Source organism: Arvicola amphibius, chromosome 9, assembly GCF_903992535.2.
Source record: "Arvicola amphibius chromosome 9, mArvAmp1.2, whole genome shotgun sequence".
Lineage (NCBI taxonomy): Eukaryota > Metazoa > Chordata > Mammalia > Rodentia > Cricetidae > Arvicola > Arvicola amphibius.
The window spans coordinates 13,109,202-13,136,571 of NC_052055.2; the positions used below are offsets into that span (position 1 = coordinate 13,109,202).

Genomic DNA, 27,370 nt, shown 5'->3' on the forward strand with positions numbered 1-27,370 from the left:
AGTGAAACCAGAGCAGAGGGCTTAGTCCTGATTCTCTTTCTCGCCATCTTCTTTTTTTCCTTTTTTTTCCTTTTTTTTTAAAACATGAAAACAAACCAAAAAAAAAAAAAAAGAAAAATGCAAGAACGAAGATGAGAACACAACATCAGAAAGGAAATTTTAACTTCATCCACTCCAACAGTCATGGACTGGTTAGCTCTACCTGCCATTCAACTCTAAGCAATGAGACTCCCGCATTGTGAGAGAGAAGCAAAACCCGATGAAACAGAACAACACAAAGCCACTGCGAATTAATGGAAAAATGGAGTGCAATCGCGGCTATAGAATGCAATAAAAACATTGGTGCTGCAGATTCCAGCAACACTTCTCAAAATGATCTCCAAAATGTTTCGTCTGAAACATAGACAAAGCAATAAAAAGAGGATATATGTTTATCATCTTAAGCATAACAAGGGGAGTTAAGAGCTTAAAATTAAAAAAAAAAAAGTACTTGGAATGAATAGTGCTACCCTTGTATCCTAAGTAGGCATAAAAATATTTTCATTTCCTTCTTGTTTTCCACACCATTACACTGAGAACTTCCTTTGTTTCATGTTACCGTTTCCAACTTGAATGCACACACACGCACACATGCGCGCGCACACACACACACACATACACACACACTAAAGATACCTACTGCAATAGAAATAGTTTGCTTCATAACCTGGTTTGCTACATTTGCAAATGTAAACAGCTAGGCAGAGCCAGAACTGACTCTAATGCATGATGGAATATCTTTGTTGCATACGTACACTGTAGAAAATAATTATTCAATATGTCAGGCACCATTATTTGAAATGTAATACATTAATATTTACTAGAAAAATAAGTTTTTTTTCCTATTTGTTCTCCCAACTTCTTTAATGAAATAAGTTAATCTGACAGTGCATCCAGTAGCTTGTAATATCTTCTACATCTCCGTGGCAAAAAAGAAACTACTGGTTGGGACGATATAATGCAAATTATTAAAGTCAGTCCTTGTACATACATCCTTGTAGCAAGCATTGAGGCTCGACTAACAGCACCTTAAACCAATTATTTAATGTTCAATTATTTAGCCCTATTTCCCTGAGCAGTTATGCTGAGGAGCTCTCCCTTCATGGATAGTTTGTTTCTTTTTTTAAATTTTTTTTTACAAAGCCTTAAGTATTAAAAGTACTATGAAGACATATTTCTAAGAATCCTATTTAATGCTACTTAACTAAACCTGTATAAATCTAATGAAGGGATTGATTGGTACATACACCAACTGTCAGTCTGTGGTAACGTAACCTTGCATGCTGCCTGACCTCAAAGTTTGGAAATTATATTTAACCAAAAGAAAATAAATAAATACAGCAGGTTACCTTGTAGAGAAATACCATGTGTTCTGAACAAATTCAACCCATGGCCTGACATTTCTATTCATCTAGTCTTTCGAAGTGAGAGGGATTTCTTTAGTTACGATGTGCCAAGTGAGATTAGTGACCAACAGGAGGCTTCAAAAAAATCCAAACCAGTTCATCATAAACAAGAAAGAAATACGTGGCTAAAATAAAATTACTACATAAGCATTGAGGACATTGTTTTTAAGAATGGATATATTTGGACAAAATGAGTCTAAACTGCAAACAAAATGACTACCAAGTACTGGAACATCTAAAGGACAAAAAAATATCAAAGAGGGGTGTGTATGTGTATGTACAGGCAGGGCTGGCCAAAAAAACATTGTGCCACCAACTGTCACAATTCGTACTGCTCTCTCAACAAGCCTAAACACAGTTCACATTTCGAGGTGTAAATCTGAAACATGGCCAATGAGAGGAGACTAATTTGAGAGGATTCTATTTTCTTTCCATTGCCCTGGAGATGCATTTTCTTCCTCCTCATCTGTCTGGGACTTCATGATGTCTTTAAATTTAGGCAACCTTTTTACAGACTTTTGAATGGAATGGGCCAGTAGCCAGCCTATTACTGCTTTCATACAATAGTATGTAAACGCTTTAAAATTCTCGACAATATTTGTATCTTTATCAACAAATTATCTATAATTTGATGGGCTTTTGTAAAGAGATTCCCCAGTATACATTAGGCAAGATATTTTTGACTTACTAGCTTTTTTAAAAAAAATTTATGTTTATCATTTTCCAATATTTCTCACTGACCATATGTTTCATTTTAAAATCTTGGTAACCTACTCATCAAAAGAAAGAAATATAAAAAAAAAAGAGGGAATTTCATGTTGGATAAGGCAGGCTCTATGAAGTGTTTTTAATAGGTCTTCATAAGACATTACAAGCTATTGAATTCCCATCAAGAAAACCTATTTCTATTTAATTGTGCTAAGTGCTAAGGTTTTACTCTTTAGGTTTTCCATTTTTTTCCGCTTGTGCATTGTTCCTATGCAGGCCTCTCTGGATATGTGTTGTGAAGTCATATTTGTCCGTGCAAAGATGCTGGCATATGCTGCACTGGAAAGGTCCACTGTCACCATGGCAACTCATATGCAAAGCGTACATCACTTCATCCAGAAAGACAATGCCACAGTGCGCACATTTTGTTGAAAGTTCGTCTTGAGTGCTTCTGTCAACTTTCTCCGTTTTAACTACATTCAAGGGACCTTCACTTTTTACATTTGGTGGCGCCTTTGTTTTCTCCTTGGAGGCACCATTTGCAGTTGGCCCAGGTCTGGAATGCTTGATCGCCAAATCAAGAGGAATGTCATTGTCTGATCCAACAGCTGAAAAATGAGGAGGCAGATTGAAGGTGGGATAAGGCACATAGTTTTGGCAAGGATTTGGTAAGCCAGGCACGTGACTCAAGTAGTGTGGATTCCCAGGAACGGAGAGCTTATATTTACTCCAGAACCGCAGCCAATCAGCTTCACTCTGGAAGTCATTATGTACAAAAGGAAGTCCAAAAAGTGGGTACTGGTACTTTTCAATAGGGCTGCCTGGCGGAGAATAGTTGGGGTGTTTCGCAGGTCTCATGTATTTTTCTATGGGACTGCCTCTCTCAGAACTTCCTTTCCCTTCAGACACAGACGAACTGTTTCCTGGATCTCCAGTACTTTCCTGAGGACTCTTGATCTGAATGTGCAAAGGCTGCATCCTTTTGTGAATATCCAGGGTTTGGCTGACCAGGACTGGCTGCTGAGCAGAATGGCTTTTAGTCAATGAACCCTGGGCTTCATATTTGCTTAGGCTTGGAAGTGGAATCTCTCTCTGGTGGCTTTCGTTTAAGTGATCTTCAGACCTCCTCTCCAACGGGCTTCCATTGACCTGCTCCTCCCCACTTCCCCTTTGCTGCTTGTTGAGCTGCTCAGCCTGAAGGGCCTCCGGGTTAAGGCGCTTTCTCGTTCGTCTTCTAATAATCTGCTCCCCGTTGTTCTGTTTAATGATGTTGAGAGGCCTGGGCGTCTGTAGAGAGTACACACAATACATAAAAGAGAAACATTGAAAAATACATTCGATGCATTTAAAATTCTTCCCAAGTATAAAGCACGCTTTAAGTTCAAAGCTTTTATGCTATGGGCTCACTCATTCTCTTCTTTTTACTCCAAGCAGGATCAGAGGAAGTCACCAAAATGTAGTGTTTTAACCTCACTAAATAATGTCCATCTTTGAAGGGGCAGAGTAGGGAACAGAAAACACAAATTGCTTGAATGTAGTTTTTTGAGATTCAGTAGATTTGAGGGCTTTCACCACTGATGAGAAAATTGTGAGGAAAAAGAAATCGCTTGAAGAAATGATTTTTTAAAAAATATAACAAGCTCCTAAGTGACATACAAATATGTCAAAAAAGCAATTTGGGACCATGTATTAGAAGTAATGAAAAACACAAGAAACGGGTGCATTGCTATACACTAGATACTAACCATGTTTCTTCCCTGGCTCAGTTCTTATATTGCAGATCTAATATGATCATCTCTACAATTGTCTCTTTAAGGGGAAATTAAAATTTAACAAGGCCAAAAAGGTATAGACTTAGTCCAATGAGACTCTAAAATAGAAGAAGAGGTGAGCTCTCCTCAGAACATGGAGATACAGCAATGAAGTTCACTAAGTAGGAAACAGCCCCCACCAGACTCTAATCAAGCTGGCACGCCCAGCCTCCACAACCGTGAGAAAAATCAGTTTCTGTTGCTGTCAGCTACGCAGCCAGCCTCTGGTAGCGGGCCATGATGTTTTCAGTGGACTGATACATCTTTTAAAGAATTGCAAAAGTAGATATATGAAATTAATATATCATAATATATGAATATCAGAGCATACAGAATCAAAGACAGATTGTTATCAGAACTATAAAGAAAAAGTCAGGTAATCACCACATGGGATATTTGGCCTTTATCAGATGCTTCTGTTTGAATGATCCTCTATATATTCATTACAAGTTTACAGGTGAAGCATTAGCTGTGTGTTGAAAATCTACCTTCCTTTGCAGCTTTGGTACAAATATCTGACATGTCATTTTATAATACTCAAAATGAATGTCGACTTCTTCTTTTTTTTGGTTTTTAGAGACAGGGTTTCTCTGTGGCTTTTTGGAGCCTGTCCTGGAACTAGCTCTTGTAGACCAGGATGGCCTCGAACTCACAGAGATCCGTCTGCCTCTGCCTCCCGAGTGCTGGGATTAAAGGCGTGCGCCACCACCGCCCGGCATGAATGTCGACTTCTGCTCGGCTCACATTTTTATTCAGCGTAGGCATCGTATGGATGGTGCTCATGCACATGTTCAACAGGTGTTTATAGTATGCGACTAGAATTTGCAGATAAGACTATAATAAAAAATTAAAGGGCTCTAATTCTAAAATGAGGAAGGATAATAATTCAATGTATATCTATAGACTAAATTCTAGGAGAATGTTCAAATATTCTGATTTTTCCAAAAATATAATTGATAATTTCTGTATATATAAATATATAATTTGTGAATTATTCCTAAGATATACAAACTTCAATACAAAAGGGAATGTTTTCAATATTAATACATTACAAATAAGAAACATTGAGAGACTCTTTCTTCTGTTACTAGGTAGATTGGAGGAAAGAGAAACAACATACTTGTTACTGTGACTCAATTTTTAGTTTCAGAATGAAAGTTCTATCTGGGCTGGATATGCCACAAACATTTATGTTGTAGAGAAAGTCCACGTTTATAAGGACATCAGTTTGTATCAAAAGAATACACAGTATTTAGTCTATATACTACAAAGAAACTTGGAATTGAATCAATTCTTAAAATTTTATGATTGTTCTCTTTTTTGTGTTAAAATACTTTTTTTTTTTCTATTTTCATTTATGGTGAATTGGGGAAAAAAAAAAACCTCAAAGCTGAGACCATCTTGCCTCTGGAGAGCTGAATATTAAAATGAGTTTTAGAAAAATTTGGTTTATTTCACAGTGGTTAAATTATCATAATCTGGCTGAGCAGCAATTTAATTAATTCTTGGCCTGTTGATTGGCCAAAGTTCAATTAAAACCATTAGTGTCAACTCTCATTAAACAGAGGCTTGTTGCTGTGCTTAAATGGTGAGGGTTAAACACTATGTAAAGGGGTAGTGCGGGTCTTTCTACCAGCCCCATGCTAATGACGAAGGACCTCACAGTATCTGCAATTAGCACCAATCGCTGGCAGTGGGCATGTCTTTAAAAAGTGTTTTCGGTGTCCACGTTTTGTCTCAAAATTGTATTCCCTGCAGTTCACATCTTTCCCCGGCCTGTGCTAAGGGCCCCGGGAAAGTGCCAGGAAAATGCACACAGGCACAGGGAAAAGTATTTCTACTTCCTAAGTGGGATGTGGCTGCTTTAAAGTCAGGCCTTGTCAGCAAACAGAATGTCTAAACTTCAGAAACTTAAGAATTCCTGCTTAGATGGAGGACTCTGTCAGCTTACATTCTATTACAGAGTGAAAGGTAAAAGTCTGAATAAAATTAATTCAAATAACGCCCAGGAGCCAAAGATAGCTGAAGACTGTAGACACAGAGCGTCCCTTCTGCTATGCTGCTGGGCCTGTCACTTAGGACCTCATCGGATTCATGTGGCATGTCCCGTGCCAGTGCTTGGTCAGCTCCCCAACAGCCAAAATGGCTCTTTAAATTCCAGAAGGTCAACTGGAAAGTGACTATCCAGAATGCTTCTACTTCTCTCTTTAACATCTGTTTGTAACTTTTGAGGTTTCTCTTTCTACCTCAATTAATTCCAGCCAATTTGGTTAACCATGAATTAGTTCAACTGTCTGTTTTGTGAAGTGCCCAGCACAATTGTTTTCCTCTTCTAAATCAGATTCATAATCATTAACAATTATTTCAAATGTATCTCCACATAACATCTAAGCCCCTTTTATAATAAATCATATAGATACCCAAAATGACTGAATTACACAACCCTGCAAAAATAGACAACACAAACCACTGAAGAGGACAGATCAACCACGAGCAAGGCCTGTCCTCTGATGTAAGCATTTCTTGAAGGGCTGGGTGTGTTCTTACCGAGTGAAGTTTCTGGTAGAGCCCACATGCATTGCACACATATCCGCCATTTGCATTCTTTCGCCATAGAGAGGTCTTTGTGGTCAGGCAATTGGCACAAAAAACACCAGAGCCTCTTCGCCTCTGAAACAGGAGGGGGAAAAAAAATCCAAGGTCAGAGGTGAGTCACATGATCTGGGGAGTTAGACCAAATCAACCCAGGAGTTTTGTCTTTAGACTAGCAACAATGACAGTCTAAAACCACACTGCCCATAATGAGGTCAGGTTCAATTGTGTTTAATAGGCACCCCTGATTTTCATTATAATTAACCCTACAGTGATGGATGAGGTGTGTGGAACACCAAAGGCTTTTCACAGAAACACCTTTAACTTTTTGAACTTTGGGTTGCATGCCTTTAATGATGGCTCCTAAATGCTCAACCCTAAAGCATACCTTTTAAAAGTGTCAAAACAAAAGCAAAAGAGACAGCACATGGCAATATGCTTAAAATCATTTGGAATATGCTACCCAAGCCTTCAAATGCTGGTTAAAACAATTCATCATGGAAGCCATTTTACACTAAGCCAGATTTCGTGCTTTTTTTGCATGACATTCATACAACAAAAGTACTAAGACAGCTCATTCTGGTATGTCCCTTGGCGGTCTTGAAATCAGAAAGAGAACCCTTTCTATTCTCCAAAGCCAAGAGGCGCTTTAGATACCGCTGCCTAGAAGTTTAGGATTGCTAACGCAAACCCTTAGGAGGGTCTAATAAAGTTCCACAACACAGTCTCGTCCCTGCTTCTTTATTTAATCTGACCTTAAAGTTTGAAACCCAGAGGCTTTGTTGAATACAATGTTGATTTTAGAGGTCTGAATTGCACAATCACCAAATTCAGAGATTAGCTCAGAATATTTAAAAGTTGCTAATTAGTACTGTTGGTTGCTTTTCTGCGACCAAGCAGTGGTTCTTCTGAACTTCTCATTTAAACAAAAGTCAGGCTGTGTGTAGGCATAAATAGGAACAGATAGGAAATGGAATACTCTTGCAAAAAAAAAAAAATGCTCACATCGTGGCTCAGTTCTCCTTTTTGCTAGGAAGCAAAGCTTTTAATGATAAAATAGGCATGCGAGATACGGAGTGGAAAAAGTCTTACTGCAGCCTAATTTTATTATAAATTAAATATTACAAACACCATAAGTCAAAATTTCAGGGATTCATAAAATTTAGGCCATTTATTTAACTAGAGTCTATACTGTAGAGGAGTGGTATGCCTGCCAAAAAAATACAATGGTTATAATTGTACTCTGATACATTTCAAATGGAAAGCTTTCTGTAGACATAATTTTGGCTTCGAGACTGGAACACTTTCTTGGCATTGAAAGGGCATTTGATTCATCGGGTGTTTCCCAATCTATCACTAAAAAGACCTGGTGAGCAGCCAGCTCCCTATAGGGTAATTTTTCCATCCAGATGCAAGTGCTATCAGAGGCCCTCGTCAGCTAAACTAATTATGATCTTGCAATGGCTGATGCCTGCTCACTCGAACATTCGACATCCTCCATTAATCATCAATACAAGGAAAATGAATGAAACGTAAAGAAATGAGGGCTGCTAAGCTGCACAGCTATAAAAATCCAAAATGAGAGCAATAACTTAACAAGATTGGGGGAATGTTTTCAGTGAGCACAAAAGTCAGGCTAACAATTGCCCTTTTAAACCAAGAACACGATTTCATTAGCCGAGCAGTTTGTGCCACTTTAGGTGATGTAATAAAAGCTAGATTTTCCCAAAGATAATTTCCAGTTCCCCTCTCCTGTCTTCCCTGAGCCACGCACAGAGCCAGGAAGGCAATGTGAGTTTCCAAAGCCCCACAATAGCAAGCACATCAAACACTGGAGTCAGGAGGTCTGGGGATCCCAAATGGGGTCTGTCGCTGAAGCAGAGAACCTGCTGCCTCCCAAGAACCAACAAGCAATTCTAAGTTGCCCTCGTCAAACAATCCCGACACTATTCATCCGAAGTAAGCTTACGAGGTTGGTTAGATATGCACCGATAACTTTTCAGTTTCGTCTTGCCATACGGTCATTCCCCCAGATCTAAGTAACTTAATGGTAAAACAACAACCCCAACTTGAGCCACATAATCTGTGTGAATGTCCGTATGGAAATCAACCCACAGATATGGCTGAGGTCGCTCCGTTTTGAATGTGAAATGATTCACTACAGCTTGCTTGCCTTTCCTTATGCCCTGAGTGCCTGACACGGCATGCTAAAGTGGGCGTAATTCTTGTTTCAGTGAACATTTCAATCCTTGCACAATTTGATGCCAAATTCTCTTGCCCTTTATTGGGAGGGGGGAATCCTGGAATTACGGCATTGGTTTCCATAGGTATACGTTTCCTTAGGCATTACACGCAGTTCAATAAAGGCTTCAGGATAAACCATCTCTCATTTTAAATCCATCAGGTCTACTTCAAATTCTCAAACTCAAAATCTGAGATGCTGCGGAGGTTCCAAGTCAGACTGAGAGCGAGACAATGAATATTTAAACCTGTTTTTGTCATTTACCAAGAGCTTCTCTGGGAAATGCTACATAAACTCCCAGTGCTGAAACTTCCCCTTGCTTTACAGTGTAAGTTGTACGCCGATGAGAGAATCAGTGTGTCCAGAGTATAAAACAGATGCTATTCAAACATGGCAGTGATGAAATAACATGACCAGCCAATGCTCGGTGAGGCTAGCTCCTGGTCAAAGGAATTTGATTGTGGCTATGTGTTTATGAGAAAAATCCTGAGTTTTGTTTTCATTACCTTAAATGTCACGCTGGAGCATACAAGCCAGGCTGACCGTATCCAGTTATGTGTCATCAATTTTACTTGTCTTCCCTTGTCTATATCTAGTCAATTGTGAGAATGGAAAGCTGAGTCAGAGTGGAAAATCTAGGTGTTCACACCTCCAATTCAATAGGAGCCTGCTTGTGTTTGGGTGGAGAGTGGGAGGGAGGTGAGAAATATTTCACACATCAAATGTTAACTCTCATCTCCACAAACTTAGCACTTCGGAAACTCTTGCAGAACCCTATCTTGGGGGCACTGAAACTTCTTAAAGCGGCAGAGAAGGTAGAAAAGGTTGCAAGCTTAGAAACCACAAACCCTCCTCTCTCAAAGGCACCACACTGACGAGAAGAAGCATGAGTGGACCCAGGAAGATATTTCCTTGAGATATGCATCCCCTGGCTTCATTCTGGAGCCGAAAGCAGCCTGCTACGGAAGAAGGGTAGGTGAAACCTCTCTGCCTCACTTCGAAAACAAGCTTTGCCCTACCCAAGGAAAATCTCCATGAATGATTCCAAGTCTGCCCTGCATGCCTAGAATTTAGATAGTTTATGTTTTCTCCTTTACAGTGAGCTTCTTAAGAAGAGAAACTATGTCTTTCAACAGTCATTGAATATTTTAAATGGTAGACACCATGCATAGTGCTGGAAAAATTATTACTTGGTATTATTTTCACCATTAATATTTACATTTTTTTTTCAAAAAAAATAAACACTTCCTTCAGACTTTATGTGAAAGAAACAATCAATTATGTTCTGAAAAATAAAATCAAGAAAATAATATGCTATCTAGTCTTGTTTTCCACACTTAGCTCTGGGAAGTAGTGATTCCAGTTTATGGTAGATGCTGGAGCTCCTAGGTCAGGCAAGGCCAAAGCCCAAACTCTCCATTATTATACATAGCCATACATTACTTATGGTTCTACACGTCCATGTGTGGTTTAAATCACAAGTTTCGCCATTTCCTACAAGCTATTCTTAAGCGATAGTAATAACACGTACTGCTTTGACCCTGTGCTGGAGAGTGGAGAATTACAGGTCTGGAGCAAGGGCAGTGCTGCGGAGGAAATGATAGGCATAGTAGCTAGTAGATTACACGACCTGCCCTTCCAGAGGGATGTGTTTAGTACTAATCTCTTCTCTCGGAATGAAGGAAAGCTAAGGACTTAAAGACATACACAGGAGAGGTAGTCTCAGTCCCAGTGTATCTTCTGCCTCTACTGAGTTTACGGGATGCTACCGAGTTGGGAGCTCGTCCTCCAATCACAAACCTACAGAAAGTCAACTCAGCTATCAACTTCTACAGAAGAACCCAGCATACATAGTCAACAACTCCAGGAAGAGAAACATATTTAGTCTTTAAGTTCACACCAAACCACTGTAGGAGTGTCATTACAGTAAGTGGTTTACAAAATATGCGACCAAGCTTTGCTTGTTCAGGGCCTGCCTTCCGCAGTAAGCGGTGGATCTTTCTGTGCTAAGATTTGGCACACGTGTGGCCAAATATCCAGATACGACACAAGGGGGAAAAATTACCTAAATTGTTTCTGCTGCTTTTATTGCTTACTTTATTTTATTATTTGAGAATCACCCAGTAACAAAAATTTTAGGGTTTTCATGTTTCATTATTAAGACGATCTGAATTTACCTGATAAATGAATGGAAAATTTGATTGAATTATTTATTCAAGTGGCTTAGCATTCAGAGACACGACTTCATCTCTAAGATATTAAAGGTCTCCACTGGCAAAGACATTTTTGCAAGAATGATATTTTATAATAGTTTTCTATGAATAAGAACCATTCTGGGACCATGTAATTATATAACAAGCATTGATAGGGAGAGTATTTACTCACATTTTTTATGGTTTTATATCTTAGCCATTTTAAATTGAATCAATCTGAAATTTGATATACATGCTGTGAGTCTGGATGTGCCTCAAATATTTTTTAACTCTTTAAATATTTTCTGTGTTTATTTGATTATATCAGAAATTCTTTGCAAATTTCATTTTAAGGAAATACACAGATGGCTACGATAGAACCTTCTGGTTCAATTTTGCAGTAATAAAATTTTAGTGGTAAGTTTAATTCAATTCACTTCTGGGAATAATTATTGAGTGTCCAGCTTGTGCCTGGCACAGTGCTACAAGCAGGGGGCTAAGCAATACACAGTTTCCCATGGCCTGGAATCTTGCAGATTTTCCAGTGGACACACAGCTGACGTGCCGAGACCATTCATGAGTACTGAGAACAAATTAAATGGAAAGGTTTTCAAAGTATTTCCCATAAGCACAACTATTTTAGGGTATAAAAATGTTCTAATCAATAGAAGATTGTCTATTGGTTCACCTTTGAAAAAATGTGATAGTATAGGATTTCAGAAACAAGTCAATATTTTTTATGGCCCATTAGTAAGAATATCCTATCATTATCTGCCAATGGGTTGGACTAACTACAACTTAATAATGTGCACCTAGCAAAGCCATATTATATAGATTTAACAATTATTGAACACATTCTGAATATTATTCTTAGGCCTAATTACTTTCATTTACCACAACAATACACAGAATGCTATACTTGCATTCATCTTCTCTAGAAATAGAAGTGTCTTATTGTACAAGATCAAATAGAACACCAGAATAAAGACTGATAAGAACAGTGGATGACTTGCAGTGATCAGCTTTAGAGTAACAACCAGAATTATTCCAAAAGAGCAGGCTAGCCAGTAATTTAATGAGAATAGGGCAAAAATTCTGCCAAGAGAAAGAAACAGTCACCGATATTCTGGATGACTTTTGTTCCAAATAAAATTATGAAGAATCAGTTGGAAGGGACTGTCCAACATGACTACGTCTGCTTTCAAACAGCCTTTGCTATCCTCAGATTTCTCGCCAAAAAAACCAAAGGGACTCTATAAAGTTCAGCTAAGCACCCGCTCTACCATCACCTATTTCAGAGCTTGGAAAGAAGAAAAAAAACCTGTTTACCCTGCTTCTTCAAGTGACAGACAGTGTATCAGCGATGATAGCAGACACACGTAGAAACTGAAGAGATATGCCAGGAACAGAACCCCTGCTCTGGAACTCGAGGAAATTCACATTCTGCTCATCACACACCGTACATAAGATGTTTTGCCATGACACCCACTGCAGTGGTCCAGCCATTGTGAAAGTGCCAAAACATTAGCTCTAATATGAAATAGGTGACCCCAACACCAAGACAGTAGAAAATGGGGATTTTCTAACATGCTGCCCATTAACTACCCAGACAGCCTTCCAACATGAGTATTTGAGAAGTCCATTGCATAGAGTCAAGAAGTACTTCACAGATCTGAAGTTGACATCACCATTCTCTGACATACCTTCCATTTGGCAAACGAGCTATTCACAATACTTACGAATCCTGCCACAGAATGGGAGTAGGGAAAGGCCAGCTCTTTAGACTTCTGGCCCATGCAGCTTCTGTAATAACACTCTGCTGCCACAGCAAGTATGAATTTGGACAGCTAAAAATATGGTTGAAAATTTATGTCTGCACTGTCGTCTTTCATTGCACGTGAAAGCCATTATTGCCAAAAGACCTACTGAAGTTTTTCTATGCTGACATTTCTGCAACCACAAAACTGTTTTCACCTTTCCTTCAGCTCCAGTCGCCGGACAGTTGTTTCCCAGGGGCCTTTGCGCCAGTGTCAGTGACAGAATTTGACACTGAAAGAAAAATATCTATAAAAGAAAAGGCTTTGGGGAGGGGCTAGCGAAAAATTTAGCACCTTCTAATAAAATAACTGCCTGAGAAAATATGGATTGATTCGGCTAACTTATTGAATATTTTATTTATGCAATATAGTTTATAAGCACATTCATCATGAGACTGATTTGCAATATAAAATCTCAGTGACAGAGCACCACACCAGATGCAGTTTATAATACAACGATTTCATCTTCCCAAAATTTATATGGGGAAACAAACCACAGCTTGTCCTGTAGATCTACCCAAACACTGATGGCTGCGATTTTAAAAGAAGAAAGAGCTTCAATAATTTTTCTTACATTAGTTATCCAGATGATGATAATAACTAGCCCATGAAGAGCTACTGTCCCCAAGACAGTTATTTATGCATATATGGTGCTTAAACGGCTTCTAACATTATTGGAAATTATACATTCTTAAAAACTTTATCATATTGTTCACGGGAAGTAAATAGGCATGCAAAAGACTTTGCAAATAACTTCAGTATGGTCAAAAGGCTGCTCCTTACAAGATGAATGCCCTGAGTATGCAGAATTCAAAGTATCCTAGATTCAAGGGGTAATAATTATCATATGTTATTTTAATTTAGGTTTGATGTGAATAATTATGTATTATTCCTTTTTTAATGAGACAAAGGACTTACAATAGTTCTTCACCTTATATACGATCAAAAAGAATACTGATTTCAAAGCAGTGCTTGCCATACAAATGTGAAAACCTGAGTTCAGATTCACATCACCTTCTTAAAAAGCCAGATGCAGGAGTGGACATCTAGAGTCCCAACACTGTGCAATCAAGGGAAGTTGGACCCTTGAAGTTCCCTGGCTGATCAGCTTACAAGAATTGGTAAGGCCCTGCTTCAATGAAAGAGCCTGTTTCCAAAACCAACTTGGAGAACCACTAAGTAACATACTCACTGTTGACTCCTGGCTTCAACATGCGCATATACCCTGGAGTGAACATGTTCAAATGTTCATTGTGAACCTACACACCCACATACACCACACACACACTATATATATATGTATGTGTATATATATATATATATATATATATATATATATATATATATATATAAAATCATCCTGGTCTCAAAGTCTAGACAAAAAAGGACACAATCAGTTTCCACAGAATATTTTTAAATAATTATCTGATACAGGCTATTTTGACTACTTTTAATCTCTTTCTTAGTATTCACCATTGTGCACCTAATATGTGTAAGATAATACACTACAGACTTCATCTCACCTGAACATTCAAAGTGATCTTATGAGGTACATATTATTAGTCTTCCACCCACTTTAAGGAAGCAAAAGGTGGGGCTAAGCCATACTTTGGAAGTATTAATTAATATTCACAGAAAAAAAGTAAGAAAAGCCTTACTTCAGAACATAGTGCCCGATTGAGTTTTTGGTCTTATTACTATGGAAGAGACTTGAGGAAATCATATCAAAAGCATTTCACCATAGAAGGGCTTTGAAGAACTTTTACCTCATCTTCCCATTGCAGCCAAGAAATGATATAAGTTTGGGGTAACCAAAGAAATGACTCGTATTTGATCAGATACTGCAACAAGGTTCTCTGGCGTTGACAGAAAAGAGGAACAGACTTCATGTAGGACAGAGATGGAGACCTGGGGTGGATGCAACCATGATTTTTTTTATCCTAATGTACCGCCCCCCCCCCCCCCGAGAAAAAGTATCTGAACTGAGCTTCTGGCAAGAAAAGTTGGAGGCACAAGTGACAGACCCTTGTAATGCCTACCACCTGCAAAGGATACTACAAACTAGGATCTCTGCTTTTGGACACAACTTGGCTAGAGAGGAGACAGAAAAGGTGATCCTGGTATTTTGACATGTTGGATAACCAAACACATCAGGTACCAATTTATTAGCTTTCCTTTACACATTTGTATGTTTCCAGGCACAAACCTCTCCCAGTATTAGACAACATTAGTATAAAAGACCATGGACTATCCCAATTCAGAAGGACAGTTTATTATTTTTTACCAAATTTCCCTATACAAATGATTAGAAAATATTAATTTTCATTACTTATTCCATTAGTGTCTACATGTTTATGATTTCTGTCTATCAATGGAGCATACATTTATAGATTTCTTAAATCAGATACTTTCCATATAATCGAAGAGGAAATATCCTCTACTATAAATACTTTGCAGTTTCTCAAGTCTAGAGGATATGATACAAAAATATATTTAAAAAAGCATTATTCCTCTTATCCCAAGATGGTAACTATTGTTTTTATTCATTTAAGACAATAAGAGAAACACCTTCAACACACACAGACACACACAGACACTCACAAACATACACACACACATACACACACACGGAAACACACACACACAACCTCCCTGAGGGAATGTAAGCATTAAGTATATAAGAGGTCAGAAATATTCACAGTGATATTTAAACACTATATTTGTGTCCATGATGAAATTCTGGTATCAAATACACAATACAGTTTCTCAGATATTTAGTTCAAAATGTGAGCTTTAAAAACACGAGTGTGTATATGTATGTGTGTGTACATATGTGTGTTATCTACAAGTAGGAAAATGATGCTGAATTTCACTCAGATTTTGAATCTTTAAGCTATTTTAAAGTATTATCTCATTTTTATGCAGCCTTATATTTCTTAAGGACACATGCAGCGGTAGTTATTAAAAGAAATGATTCAGATGGCTGATGTGGGCACCTGGTATATGATGTCATCCTTCAGACAGAAGTCCTGTCTTTATTGGGAACTCAGTGATGACTACAGGTAAACAGAACATCAGCAGAAAACTCGGTTATCAAAGCACTGTGCAGACAGGGACTTCGAAGCTGATTCATAAAGGTTTAATAACACAATTTTTAAAAAGACTACTTGGAATTTCCTTAGCGATAATGACATATTTTGTAATAACTGAAATCTTTCATGGGGGACACCGCTTCTTCCATAACTGTCCCAGTAAATTACACACAGAGGTCCTATACTAGACTACCCCTCCCCCATCAAATACCTCACGTACACTGCTTCCTTTTCAATTACCAACTTGTCTGCAGTCCCATCTGTAAAAACGAACACATACCTTATACTGTCCCTCTCTGGTTTTGCACATCCATTAGTCGGCTGGCTGCAGCTGCTCAAGAAGAAAGCAGTGATTGTCTTCGCTTTGATAAGTGTGTGTGTGTGTGTGTGTGTGTGTGTGTGTGTGTGTGGTATACCACACACATATATTTATGTTTCGCACAGACCACAACAAAAACTATTCATTGCACCAAGGACTCTCAAGATGACCACTCAGTCATCGGTACCAAGAGGAACAGTTCAAATCCTCTCCAACGTTGACATTCTCTACATCAGGCATAATATCTGTAACCAAGCCCAGTGCAAATTCAGACACACAATTCCAGCTGAGTGATGTCTATTTCATAAAAAGGGCTCTGAAAATAGAATACAGTAACTTTTTGAAAACTTTATTTCCACCTGTCATGCTTATATATTTTTCTGTAAGGATCAGTTTTCTCTGGATAGACACCACTAAACTGCCCATAGTATCTGCAGAAGACTTAAATAAGCTGTAACTAGGAATTACCAACCATTTCTCCAAGTAATCTCCCCATTAGACACATGTTTGCCCCCTGTGAAGAAAAACTGAACTTCAAAAAGAATAGAAAAAAATCACCACGTGCTAGAAATAAAAATATTTGGAATAAAAGGGTTCATAGAGAAGCTGAGATGTAAAGTCCAATACAAACATAAAAATTAAAAGAGCAAATAATAGCTTATTTATGATGAATTTGAGCATTCTATATTTAAAATATTAACTACATATAAATCAAAATTATTTGTCATATGAGATTCTTCTCTTGGTTAGTGATTTTGAAATGCCAAAAGACAGACTCTAGCCAACTTTTTATTAAATTTTTATTAAATTGCTCTAAAACACCAAACAGCTTTACATTCTGGGCATTTCGAGGAAGAGACAGAGTACAGGGACCTAATTTGCATCTGGAAGTTGCACTTAGGGGCCTGGGGGAGTCTGAGCAATGGACCAACTGTAACATTCATATTAGTGTAGCTTTGCGTCCAATAGACACATCCCACTCCTGACAACTTAGTTGAACAGACCTTATCAGAACAGACATTGCTGACTTTCAGTTATCCCTTTAAAACATGTGTGTGCCCATGTACCCAAGGAAAAATGGCGTGAGCGGAAGAATCATATTTCAAGTGTGGCTTTTTCATGAAACACAAATTGCCTCAATTATGTTGAAGGCCAAAGTCAGATTTACACTCAGTTTCACTTTGCTGAAATTCAAAACAAAAAATTCTGTGCCTTACTCGCAGTACACACTCTGTGCGATCAGAAGAGGTCATGTTGGCACAAGTCTCTAGAGAATTTACAAAGTGAATGAAAATTCCACATGTTGACACGCGCGCCTGAACATATGTGCATATTGTAAACATACATGTACATATGCTGCAATAAACAAGGCTCTCCATTGAAACACGTTCAGAGCAAGCTTGGAGTGAAATGGCAAGGCTTGATTTTATTCTCGTTAAGACAACATCATATTTTATGTGGAACTGTCATACCACTGTGCATCTTAAGCGGTCTTATGGGCTTTTTAAAGAGTTAAAAATAAGCATAACCACCCAAGACTATTTAATAACTCATGATATAACTTAAATTTGTATATAAAAGATGTAAAAGAGCATGGTAGGGAACTTAAGAACGTGTACATTACTCCAGATTAAGGATGACCTACTTTAGTAAGTGGGGAGCAATGCATACAATGCTATTATGAATCCCCCATTTTATCACCAATTCATCTTATTTGTAGGTTACGGTGTACTCTCAACTCACATGCAAAACCAAATACCATACACTTAACTATGTATGAGAGACTGATCCATGAGTACAATTCTTAGTGTCGAACATTTATTTCTCTTTTCACATCAGAAGATAATAACTATTTTAAGAAAGAGATTTAAATTATATTTGCATAGCTGATTAGTTTTTGACAAGAGGCTATAGCTCAATAACTATGGCTATTGTGGATTTGCATATGCAGATTTACGAAGGAAACAAATTCACTTATATTTACTTTTATAGTAAGAAAATCTGTAATGATGGTGACCTAAGATTTCTTTGTAGAAGTCACTACTTTAAAAAGGTTTACAATTACTAATTACTAATTTCATACTTTAAAATATATTCATATTTTACCATGCCAATTTTAATTTCTCCTACAGGGTCTCTATTTCCCTTTCCTGCTTTTTTCACTGTATTTCAAAAGATCTTAAGGATTTCAATGCATAAAACCATTTTGGTAATAAATTCACTTTGATGAGACCCATGAGCCTATCAAAGATATATATTTCATTTTGTTTGTCTGTTCAATTTTAGACAGGATCTCCTTGCTGTCCTGGAACTCACTGTGTAGACTAACAAAGCTAACTTTAAACTCACTAAGATCCACCTACCTCTCCTTCCCAACGGCTGGTATTAAAGGCGTGCACCACCATGCCCAGAAAGATATACATTTATTATTAAGAAATTTAGAAATTTATGGAAAGAATCAATGCCTTCTGTAATTTTTTATAATATTGGATCACATCAATTTATGCCTGCTATGTTATTCATAAACAGTTATAGAAAATTTCTTTCATATAATGATGGTACATAGGGTATACACAGAAAACGTAAAAATGAATATTTAACTCATAGGAAACAAAAAGTCGATTAGCTTATATTTGTATAGATTCGTACCTAGAAAAAACTTGTAAAATAATTAATTTTAAGTGAAATTATAAATTTATATTGCTTGTAATCTGATCAGTATTCATGCTTGACAATACACATGCAAACACACAGTTAAATCAATATCTATATGCCTATATAGACTTTTAAAATCTGGATTGAAAGCCTTCTATTTTAATATGCCTAAAATATCTAAAAGTCAATGTCCTTACCCTTAATATACAGATAAAAAATTAAGCTCTGTTTCTTTCCAAATGTAGAAGATGATTTCTAAGATAGAATATAAAATGCCTCTTAGGTGATAAGTGATATGAAGAATCTAAGGGTAGAATGTGAGACTAAGTGGTTCATATTACACCAGTAGACATGTCATGAGGAACTCATTTGCATAACATCAATAATATTTGTAACATGCTATGCTCCATACAGCTGTACACTTGCTGATTTTAAAATGGCTTAAGCCGTCCTTTTATTCTACCTAATATTTAAGATTTCTTTCAATTTGAAAATATATAAATATGCATATGAGTTTAAGCAGAAAACTTTACTTAAGTTTAATATACAGCCAAATTTAGTATACTCGTGTGTGTGTGTGTGTGTGTGTGTGTGTGTGTGTGTGTGTGTGTGTGTATGGCAATGTAAAGGAAGAAATGACAATCTTCCTTTAAATTTACCTCAAAGAAGGAAGTAAAAATTAATCAGCATAAACTGATTGGTAGTAGGTTAAAATCTGAAGTAAATCACATTTTAAAAAAAAATGGGTGAAGCATTTCTTAAAGAAAAATAGTCAAAATTTTAAAGAGGAAAATAATTAACAGAGGTTTGGCTAGTTAGTCAACTTAACAGAGGGCTTTTATGTGCCTCGTTTTACAAATTTCAGAAAATGAGCAAATTATCCCACTTATATCATTAACTTGACCCTTTCTAGGAACTGACCCCTTTAATAGATTTGTTATAAGGTATGGCGTTGTGAGCAGCTGGACTAGTCTGCCTTGAACTTGAGGGCTTTGTTTTGTTTTGTTTATAGGATGAAACAGTCAGGATTTACTAAAGCAAGTATGTACTGCTTGGTAACAGTGGGGGAAGAGAGGGATCACATATGGAAGAAAAATGTGAGTTCCTATCTAAACATGTCATTTTAAAACACAAGGAAGACACTTGGGCAATTATGAACATTTGACTAGTTAAAGACATGATGTAGAATGGATTTGAAATTATCTCCACAAATTGTGTCTATTATTATAAAGAGGTTTGATTGCTGAAATGGAAAAGACACATCTGGAATGTTCTGATCTTCCAATCTCTCAGTACAAGTAGGCATGGTCGTGTGCCCATCCTTCAATGTGCTATGTTCAGTCAGTGAGTCCAAGATGTTGCGTTTGAAAATCCAACATAATCCAGGAGAAAGGTGGACAGTTTCCTAATAATTCTCTAGGTTTGGTATGGCACAAAATGTGGAGCTGTGGTAGGAGCTTTTTATCATAAAAATAACAAATGAAAATAATATTTAATGTAGTATTTAAATAAGTAATTCAACTTAATCTGAATTTTGGTTTTACTCAGAACTCTTTTAATGTTACAAAGCACATTCTCAAGAAGGAAAATAAGTTTCGAATAGTTCTGACTTCTATCCCTACTCAATTCAGTATCCAAGTTTAATCTTGTAGAGGTGGTTGTATTTAAGTATAATTTTTCTACTTTGGCTTTACATAGCAACTTGGCCTGTAATTCAAAATAGCCCTCAAGTAATAAATTGTAGCAGAGAATGAAAAGTATATATGAAAGTTATTCTTTATTTCAATTACACTTTTATTAAATTAATATCTTTTTATCTGTTTGGTGATGTAGATAGTTCCATCACTGTGCAATATCCCATGAGCACTGTGCTTTTCACAAGAGGTAGAAACATTTGAAGGAAAAAAAAGAAGTCAGACTACCCTGTTCCTAGATTCCTAAGGATAATTGTTACCTACTTTTCTCTTTAAACCTTAAAAGCAAGCAATGTCTGTTTTGCTCAGAGTAGCTGTTTAAAGATCATGATTCTAGAATTCTTTCACCCTGAATAGGGTTAGGGTTATTTTAAAATAATCACTGTCTGTCACCAATACTGTCTTTGCTGCATATACAGCATGGCATGGGTATGTCATACACAGAATGACAGTCTACAGAAGACCTTGTTTTCGGACTCATCTTCATGTGCATATAAACACATAGTTTACAAGGGTATATCTACTGGCTTATTTAGACTTCAGAACAACATTAGGGAAAAATTTGTATAGAGAATGTAGACTCTGTAGTTTGAGTTACAATTATTAAAAGTCAGTCATATAGATTTGAAATTAATATTCCAAACAAATTCTTAAAAAAGATTTTCATTTAAAATAGACTTCTGAAAACAAATCCATTTCTTTATTTTTCTATGTAAGCTAGTACGGTAATAAAATCTCGACTATTAGCTGAGAGACTTTGCTTTTACAATCTGAAAAACAATTTCATAATAAAATATAATAAATGTCTTTAATATTTGTTGAGAATTCCTTTTTCCATTGAGTTAAAGTTCATAAAGTTAACTAAAATCAGTATCTTGGAAACACATTTTTGAGTTCAAAGTTTCAAGTTTTAGATGTGTTTGCTTTCCTGAAGTGTAATTTTTAACATGATGCTATTGGTGCAATTTTGTCCTAGAACTACAATTAGTATGCACTTCAACCTCATCATAAACACTGGTTTCCCTCACCTGCCTTCTCAGTTGATTTAGATTTTCCTTAGCAACCAATGCAGAGCCCTCTCCACCCCTTTATTTCTTCGAATGTTTATTACCTGTTGAAATCTTCTTGGCTTGCAAAAGTAGCAGCCAGGACAGTTATAAACTTACAGCTTAAGTCTTGATATTTAAATCTGTAAGCAGGGGATTTTCTTACTCTTTTAGAAAAAGACAGGAAAAGGCATAGCTTCCCACCAAATCAAAAATTTTGAGTCATTATAACATACAGTGGAGACAAGATCTTTATTATTTCTTTATTATAAATCACTAATATAGCATCTTTGAACACAATTATGAATTAAGTTCTGGTATTCAACCGTACAAAGCCTAGGCCTTGTGTTACAGTCCTGTAATCCTAGCTACTCAGGAAGCCAAGCCAGGAGGGTTGTACGTTCAAGGCCTGCCTCAACAATTTAGGAAGATCTTGTCTGCAAATAAAAGCAAACTACATTGGCTGGGATATCACTTAGTGGTACAGAGATAACATGTGTGAAGCCCTAGAGTCAATACCAGTACTCTAAGATAAGCAAAAAAAGGAATAAAATATTGAAAGTTGTAGTATCTCAAGGTCTTCCCTTTTAAACTTGTATTTTCACTTACAAATTTTCTCAAAGGTAAACACTTGAGAATACGCACTATATTGATCCCACCTGTGATAGAAAATCAATCTCTTGAGGAATCAATACCATTTCTAGAATGAAGCACTCAGAGTATGAAACTAGTGATTCAGAAGACAGAACTCACTTTCCGTTGTGATTGTTAAGACCTGCAGAGCTGTTCTCTTCCAGGGCCTCAAAGCCACTACGCTAGATGGGGACTCAGATCAGTTTTAAAGGAAAGGCTTTTTGCAGTAGATGGTGATTAACATAGAGACCCAAAACTGGACATTGTACAGAGTGAGAGACTTTGGAGCATTCATTCCTAAATGGTATGTCTTCATCAAAACCCTTCCTGAAGCCTCAGCCTTCTATAGAGAAGAGGTGGGGACCATGTTAAGAGTTGGAGGTGGTGGATGACGCCATAGAAACAGCATCTTACAGACACAACAGAGGTGATACACATATGAACTCACAGAGATGTGACAGGGTGTATAATACAGGCACAGGTTTAATCCAGACAAAATCCCAGCACGAGAAAGGGAAGTGCACACAAAATCTCACACCTAACCAAAAAGCTATTCGCAATCGGTACCTGATGGGAAATAAAATCCATTTAGTCCAATGGAGTGTCACTGGATATGTAAGCCAACAGCCAGTGTGGGGGCCTATGTCTAAGAGTAGTTAGACAACCCGGAGGAGACTCTGTGTTATTCTGCATGCCTTTCTTTTTGTCTCGGCTTTGTCGGGTTTGGTATTATCTTTGTTATTTATTGTTTGTTTTTAGAGAGAGAATGTGAAGTTGAGTAGGTAGGGAGGTAGGTAGAACCTGGGAGGAGTTGGGAAGGGGAAAGAACATGATCGTACACACACACACACACACACACACACACACACACACACACAGAGCAAACAACAATCAAGAAATAGAACTACCCGGACAGTAGTATCCAAGGATAGTATTAAAATATCAAAGCGCTAGGACTACAGAGGAACTGAGTGCTGCCAGTTGCAGAATAGGAACAGCATTCTTGCTACATCAATAAGGCCTTCCTTCTCTGGATGCAGTTAGCTTCCAGAGATTCCTCAGGAGGAAGCTCGGCTATGGGGAGGCATCTAGAATCCTTAGGAGACCCAGGTGGCTGATGCTGGTCTTCCTGGGCAGCATGGTATGCCCAGCAGGGCCAACATCACTTTCAGTCAAAATCAAGCGGGACTAAGAAAACACTGGTAGACTCTTAAGGGCTCAGTTACTGGTGCTGATCCTTATTCTAAAGAGTTGCAACAATGTTCTTTCCAGTGTCAGCAAAACCTGAATAAATTGGCAGCTTCATCAGGTGGTGGTTTTGAAAGTCTACCCTCTTTCTGTAAGTTCTTCTGTGTTTATTTATAAACGTCTTATTGCTCTAAATTATCGCCTCATGTACGAAAAGTCCAGTACTTCTGAAGTGTTTATAATTTTGAGGGGAGGTAAGGTAAATAGACACGAAGCAATTAAAAGGAACGACGCAAGAGAGCAGACATGTCTCAAACTTAGCACTCTTTTTCTTCTTTTCTTTCTTTTCTTTTTTTTTTTTTTTTGGATTCTTATGTTTCGAAATGCTATAACTAACGAGAGAGGGAAGCACACAGGCTTGCCATTTGCTAAGAAGCCCATACACATAGGTGGCAGGCTTTGAAGATGCAATTAATCATTAATCACCTTTATATCCCTTACTTTCTTTGAATCACTTATGGCAAAAATAGACCACAAACTGGGTTTACACGAAGGAAATCCTTTGACTCATGCAAGTGAACATCTGGGAAAGACACTGCGTGGAATCAGACATCGTGTAGCCAGGACTCCAGTGGTCTATCTTAAGATCGGTTTCCGTCCCTCTGGAATATGCTTCCTGTACACAGACAAGGTGGGAACTGAACCTCTAGTGCATTTTATGATGTATGCACTGCTTATGGTAAAAATCCCCAGGGACTTGCTAAGTCCAATCTCCAATAGCCCAACTCAATATCCTCCAATAAGTCCTTGCTGGTCAAACTTAAACCTTGTCTCCCTCTGGCCATGCAGATATAATGTATACATTCATTGTCCAGACTGTAATATACAGAACAAATTACCTGATAATCTTGTTAAAATAATGATTTATTTAGTAGGTCAGAGATGGGATATCATTTCTAATAGTTTTTATTAGCATTAAGCTATATGACATATATTTTGGCCCTGAACATATGGCACAAAAATCAGTTTTATCTGAAACATGAAAATAATGAAATAAGAAATATATGAATTGTCTAGAAAAAATTAAAAACTATTATCAGAAGTAAAACAGTAAAAATGAAATAAGGCCAATGTTTCCAATGTGACAAATTTGAACTTTTATATATCTAGATATGTATGCCTGTGTGTGTGTGTGTGTGTGTGCGCGCGCGCGTGCGCACGCGCGTGCACGCGCGCGCTCGCTTATGACCTTTTACACACTGCCTTTCTTTAAAAAGAAGCTTCTTTCTAAGCAAAGCATCTGATACCACCACGGAACACATTTGAACTCTCCATCCAAGCCAGCCGGTGTTCTTTAGTTTGAACAATCCTTAAAAGAGGCCATCTTATCGCCACTTCTCCTGTAACCGTTTGGACAAAGCTGCTCCACACCGTGTTCTCCTCCCTACAAAAAGCTGGAGAAGGAGGAAGTGGTATAATGTGCCCCATTTTGCTGTGGAATCTGTTTGGAAGAACTTGTGAAATACGCGCTGGCACAATGAACAGGGCTGCCCCCAAGACAGGTGCCATGGGCAGCTCTTTGACAGACAATCAGTGTCACTTCCTCAGCTCTCAGTGAACACAAGGGGATATCGGGAAGGTTCACAATAAAAGCCCTGTGGCCAGCTGACTGGAGAACTCCCTTGAAAGTTTATCTAAACTCAAAGGCCAAGGGAGCTTTTCATTTGACACCATGCTGACATCAGATTTGTTATCTGAATGCATGTGTTTACTGTCCTTTGTTAAACATCAAAAGTATTTAATGGGCCAATAATTGTCTCTACTGGCAGATATGTTAGGACAATAAAAATTCAACAAAAGCACTATCCTTATTTTCTACAAAGGCTGAATATCTCAATGAACAAAAGGAAGGTGACCTGCTTTTGTATGAGATACCTAAACAGGATAGGGGAAATGTAAGTAGCCTTCCTAGACCTGTGTCTGATCCTAGATCATATTTACACAGTAAATATTAGATTAACAACTATCAATCTCAACTATGGCTCTCTCCACATCCTACAGAAGCCAGTATACTCTTTTGGTTGAATTCTGCACTGCAGTACCTGTGTCTGCTTTGTTTGGTTACAGATCATAGTCAAAAGAAAACACAAGAGTACTTTCTCTGTTGCTTCCACAACAAACATTCTTTGGGTTCCATTTTCTTCTATGGGTTACATGCATTCTATAATTTATTACACAAATTATAAGTAACATTTAAGCTTCTTAAGGTTAAGATACCAAAATATAATAGTATATATATATTTTTTTTTAAAATCCAAGCAAGTGTTAGTCAATATAGTAAGGCAAAAGATACACAGGTGCTAAATAAATGGCCAGGAAACAGTGGAAGATTCACTTACAATGCAAAGAATATGGATCTGGTACATTACATGGTCCTATATATAGGATTATACAATGCCAGAGCAGGGACACATGAACCCCTACTAAGAGGGGACAGTTATCCATAATACATTCATTCTGTAATTCGTTCCTAACACCCTTGAGTATGTGCCACAGCCAGCACCATGCTGGAGGGTCCACCTGGAGAGACTTAACATACAGCCGTAAAGATTTCATGTGAGATTCAGCTTCCCAGGGAATCCACATAAACACAGACTTCATTAGCTTATAAGTGCCCCAAGTTCTGTTCTAAATAAATGACGAAGAGCAAGTGGCAAGTTACTTAGAAGCATCACAACCGAATCCACCACTCCATCAGTTTCACGGTAAGAGTTCAAGAGCTTAGTTTCTTTCTCTTGTCTGTATGTGTTTATATCTATTATAGAGGAGCAGAAAATAAAAAAAAAAACCCACCTCCTCTCTTCTAGTTGTACTATTCTCTTTCTCTGCTTTGAAACGCTTCCCTCTCACGTATTTCATTACCTCCTCCATCCCTTGGTTCCCTCTTTTTCATTAGGTTTCTCATTTATCATTTATAAACCCTCCCAGTTCTAGCCATCATAGACTGGGAATTTAAGGAAACCACTCCACATATATCACAGCCATGCAGTTAGGCCAAGATTCTCTTTCTATACTCTTCCAGACACAGGGTAGAAATAATCAAGGGCCAGTGGCTGATCCACCCGAATATCAGTAGCTGAAGGGATGCAGGGAAGTGATGTGGAATCCCATCTTTTAACACACACAGGTGACACATACAAGAAAATGTACAAATGTCTAGGTTTGCCTTTTGCTGCTGTAGGGAGTCAGACAGTTTCAATTACATGGATTTGTTTTTGTTTTCTGATTGTTTGTTTGCTTGGCTGAGCTTTGACAGAAATAAAAGCCTGAGAAGAGGGGTGAAAGCCTGCAGTGTCACTGACCACATGTTTTTCTATAAACTAGGAATATAGTTGCTCACCCATCATCTCCCTAAGATACACAGGACAGGTAATGGTGTCTGTGGGACAAAGCTGTGATCTTTTCATTTCCTGGAGTGACAGAGTCATGAGTGTAGGGCCTGAGAGTTTGGAGTTACAGACTCTCACACAGATCCATCGTGGACTATTCTAGAATGAGATGATTGTTTTCTTCTTTTCGGAGAGGGATAATCCTTGTGCCGTATACAGTGATATTAAAATGATGACGTAAATTAGAACCTGTGAAAGGGACATGAAGCTAAAAAGCAGAACACAATGAGGAATTTCAAAGAGGATTCAAAGGACAGAAACTGAACTAGATAAAAAGGCAGAGAAAATGGAGCATATTTGTAGTTAGTGGTTTTTCCGACGGGCCTCTGACTTATTTCCCTTCTGTTCTCGAGGACAATTTGGGAAACCTATGCAGGCATCTTGAAGCTTCATACAAAGTTTGTTTTCAAAACAATTCTTAGGTGAAACTGAAATTTACTTATATAGCAAAATATTATAATTAAGAACGCTGTTTTCCCTCAATAGC

The 27,370-nt window shown here is 37.6% G+C and overlaps 1 protein-coding gene across 4 annotated transcripts in view; it reads right to left on the reverse strand.

Moving 5' to 3' along the window:
- Positions 1–1,069: 1,069 nt before the first annotated feature.
- The window catches only part of Trps1 (transcriptional repressor GATA binding 1), a 208,219-nt gene continuing 181,918 nt past the window's right edge, over positions 1,070–27,370 (reverse strand). For all 4 annotated transcript variants that reach the window (XM_042055701.1, XM_038343056.1, XM_038343055.1 and 1 more), the window contains 2 exons: positions 6,512–6,634; positions 1,070–3,440 (listed from right to left, as the gene is read on the reverse strand). In XM_042055701.1, coding sequence (XP_041911635.1) covers positions 2,379–3,440; positions 6,512–6,634 — 1,185 coding nt within the window. In that variant the 3' untranslated portion in view covers positions 1,070–2,378. The remainder of the gene's footprint in view (positions 3,441–6,511; positions 6,635–27,370) is intronic.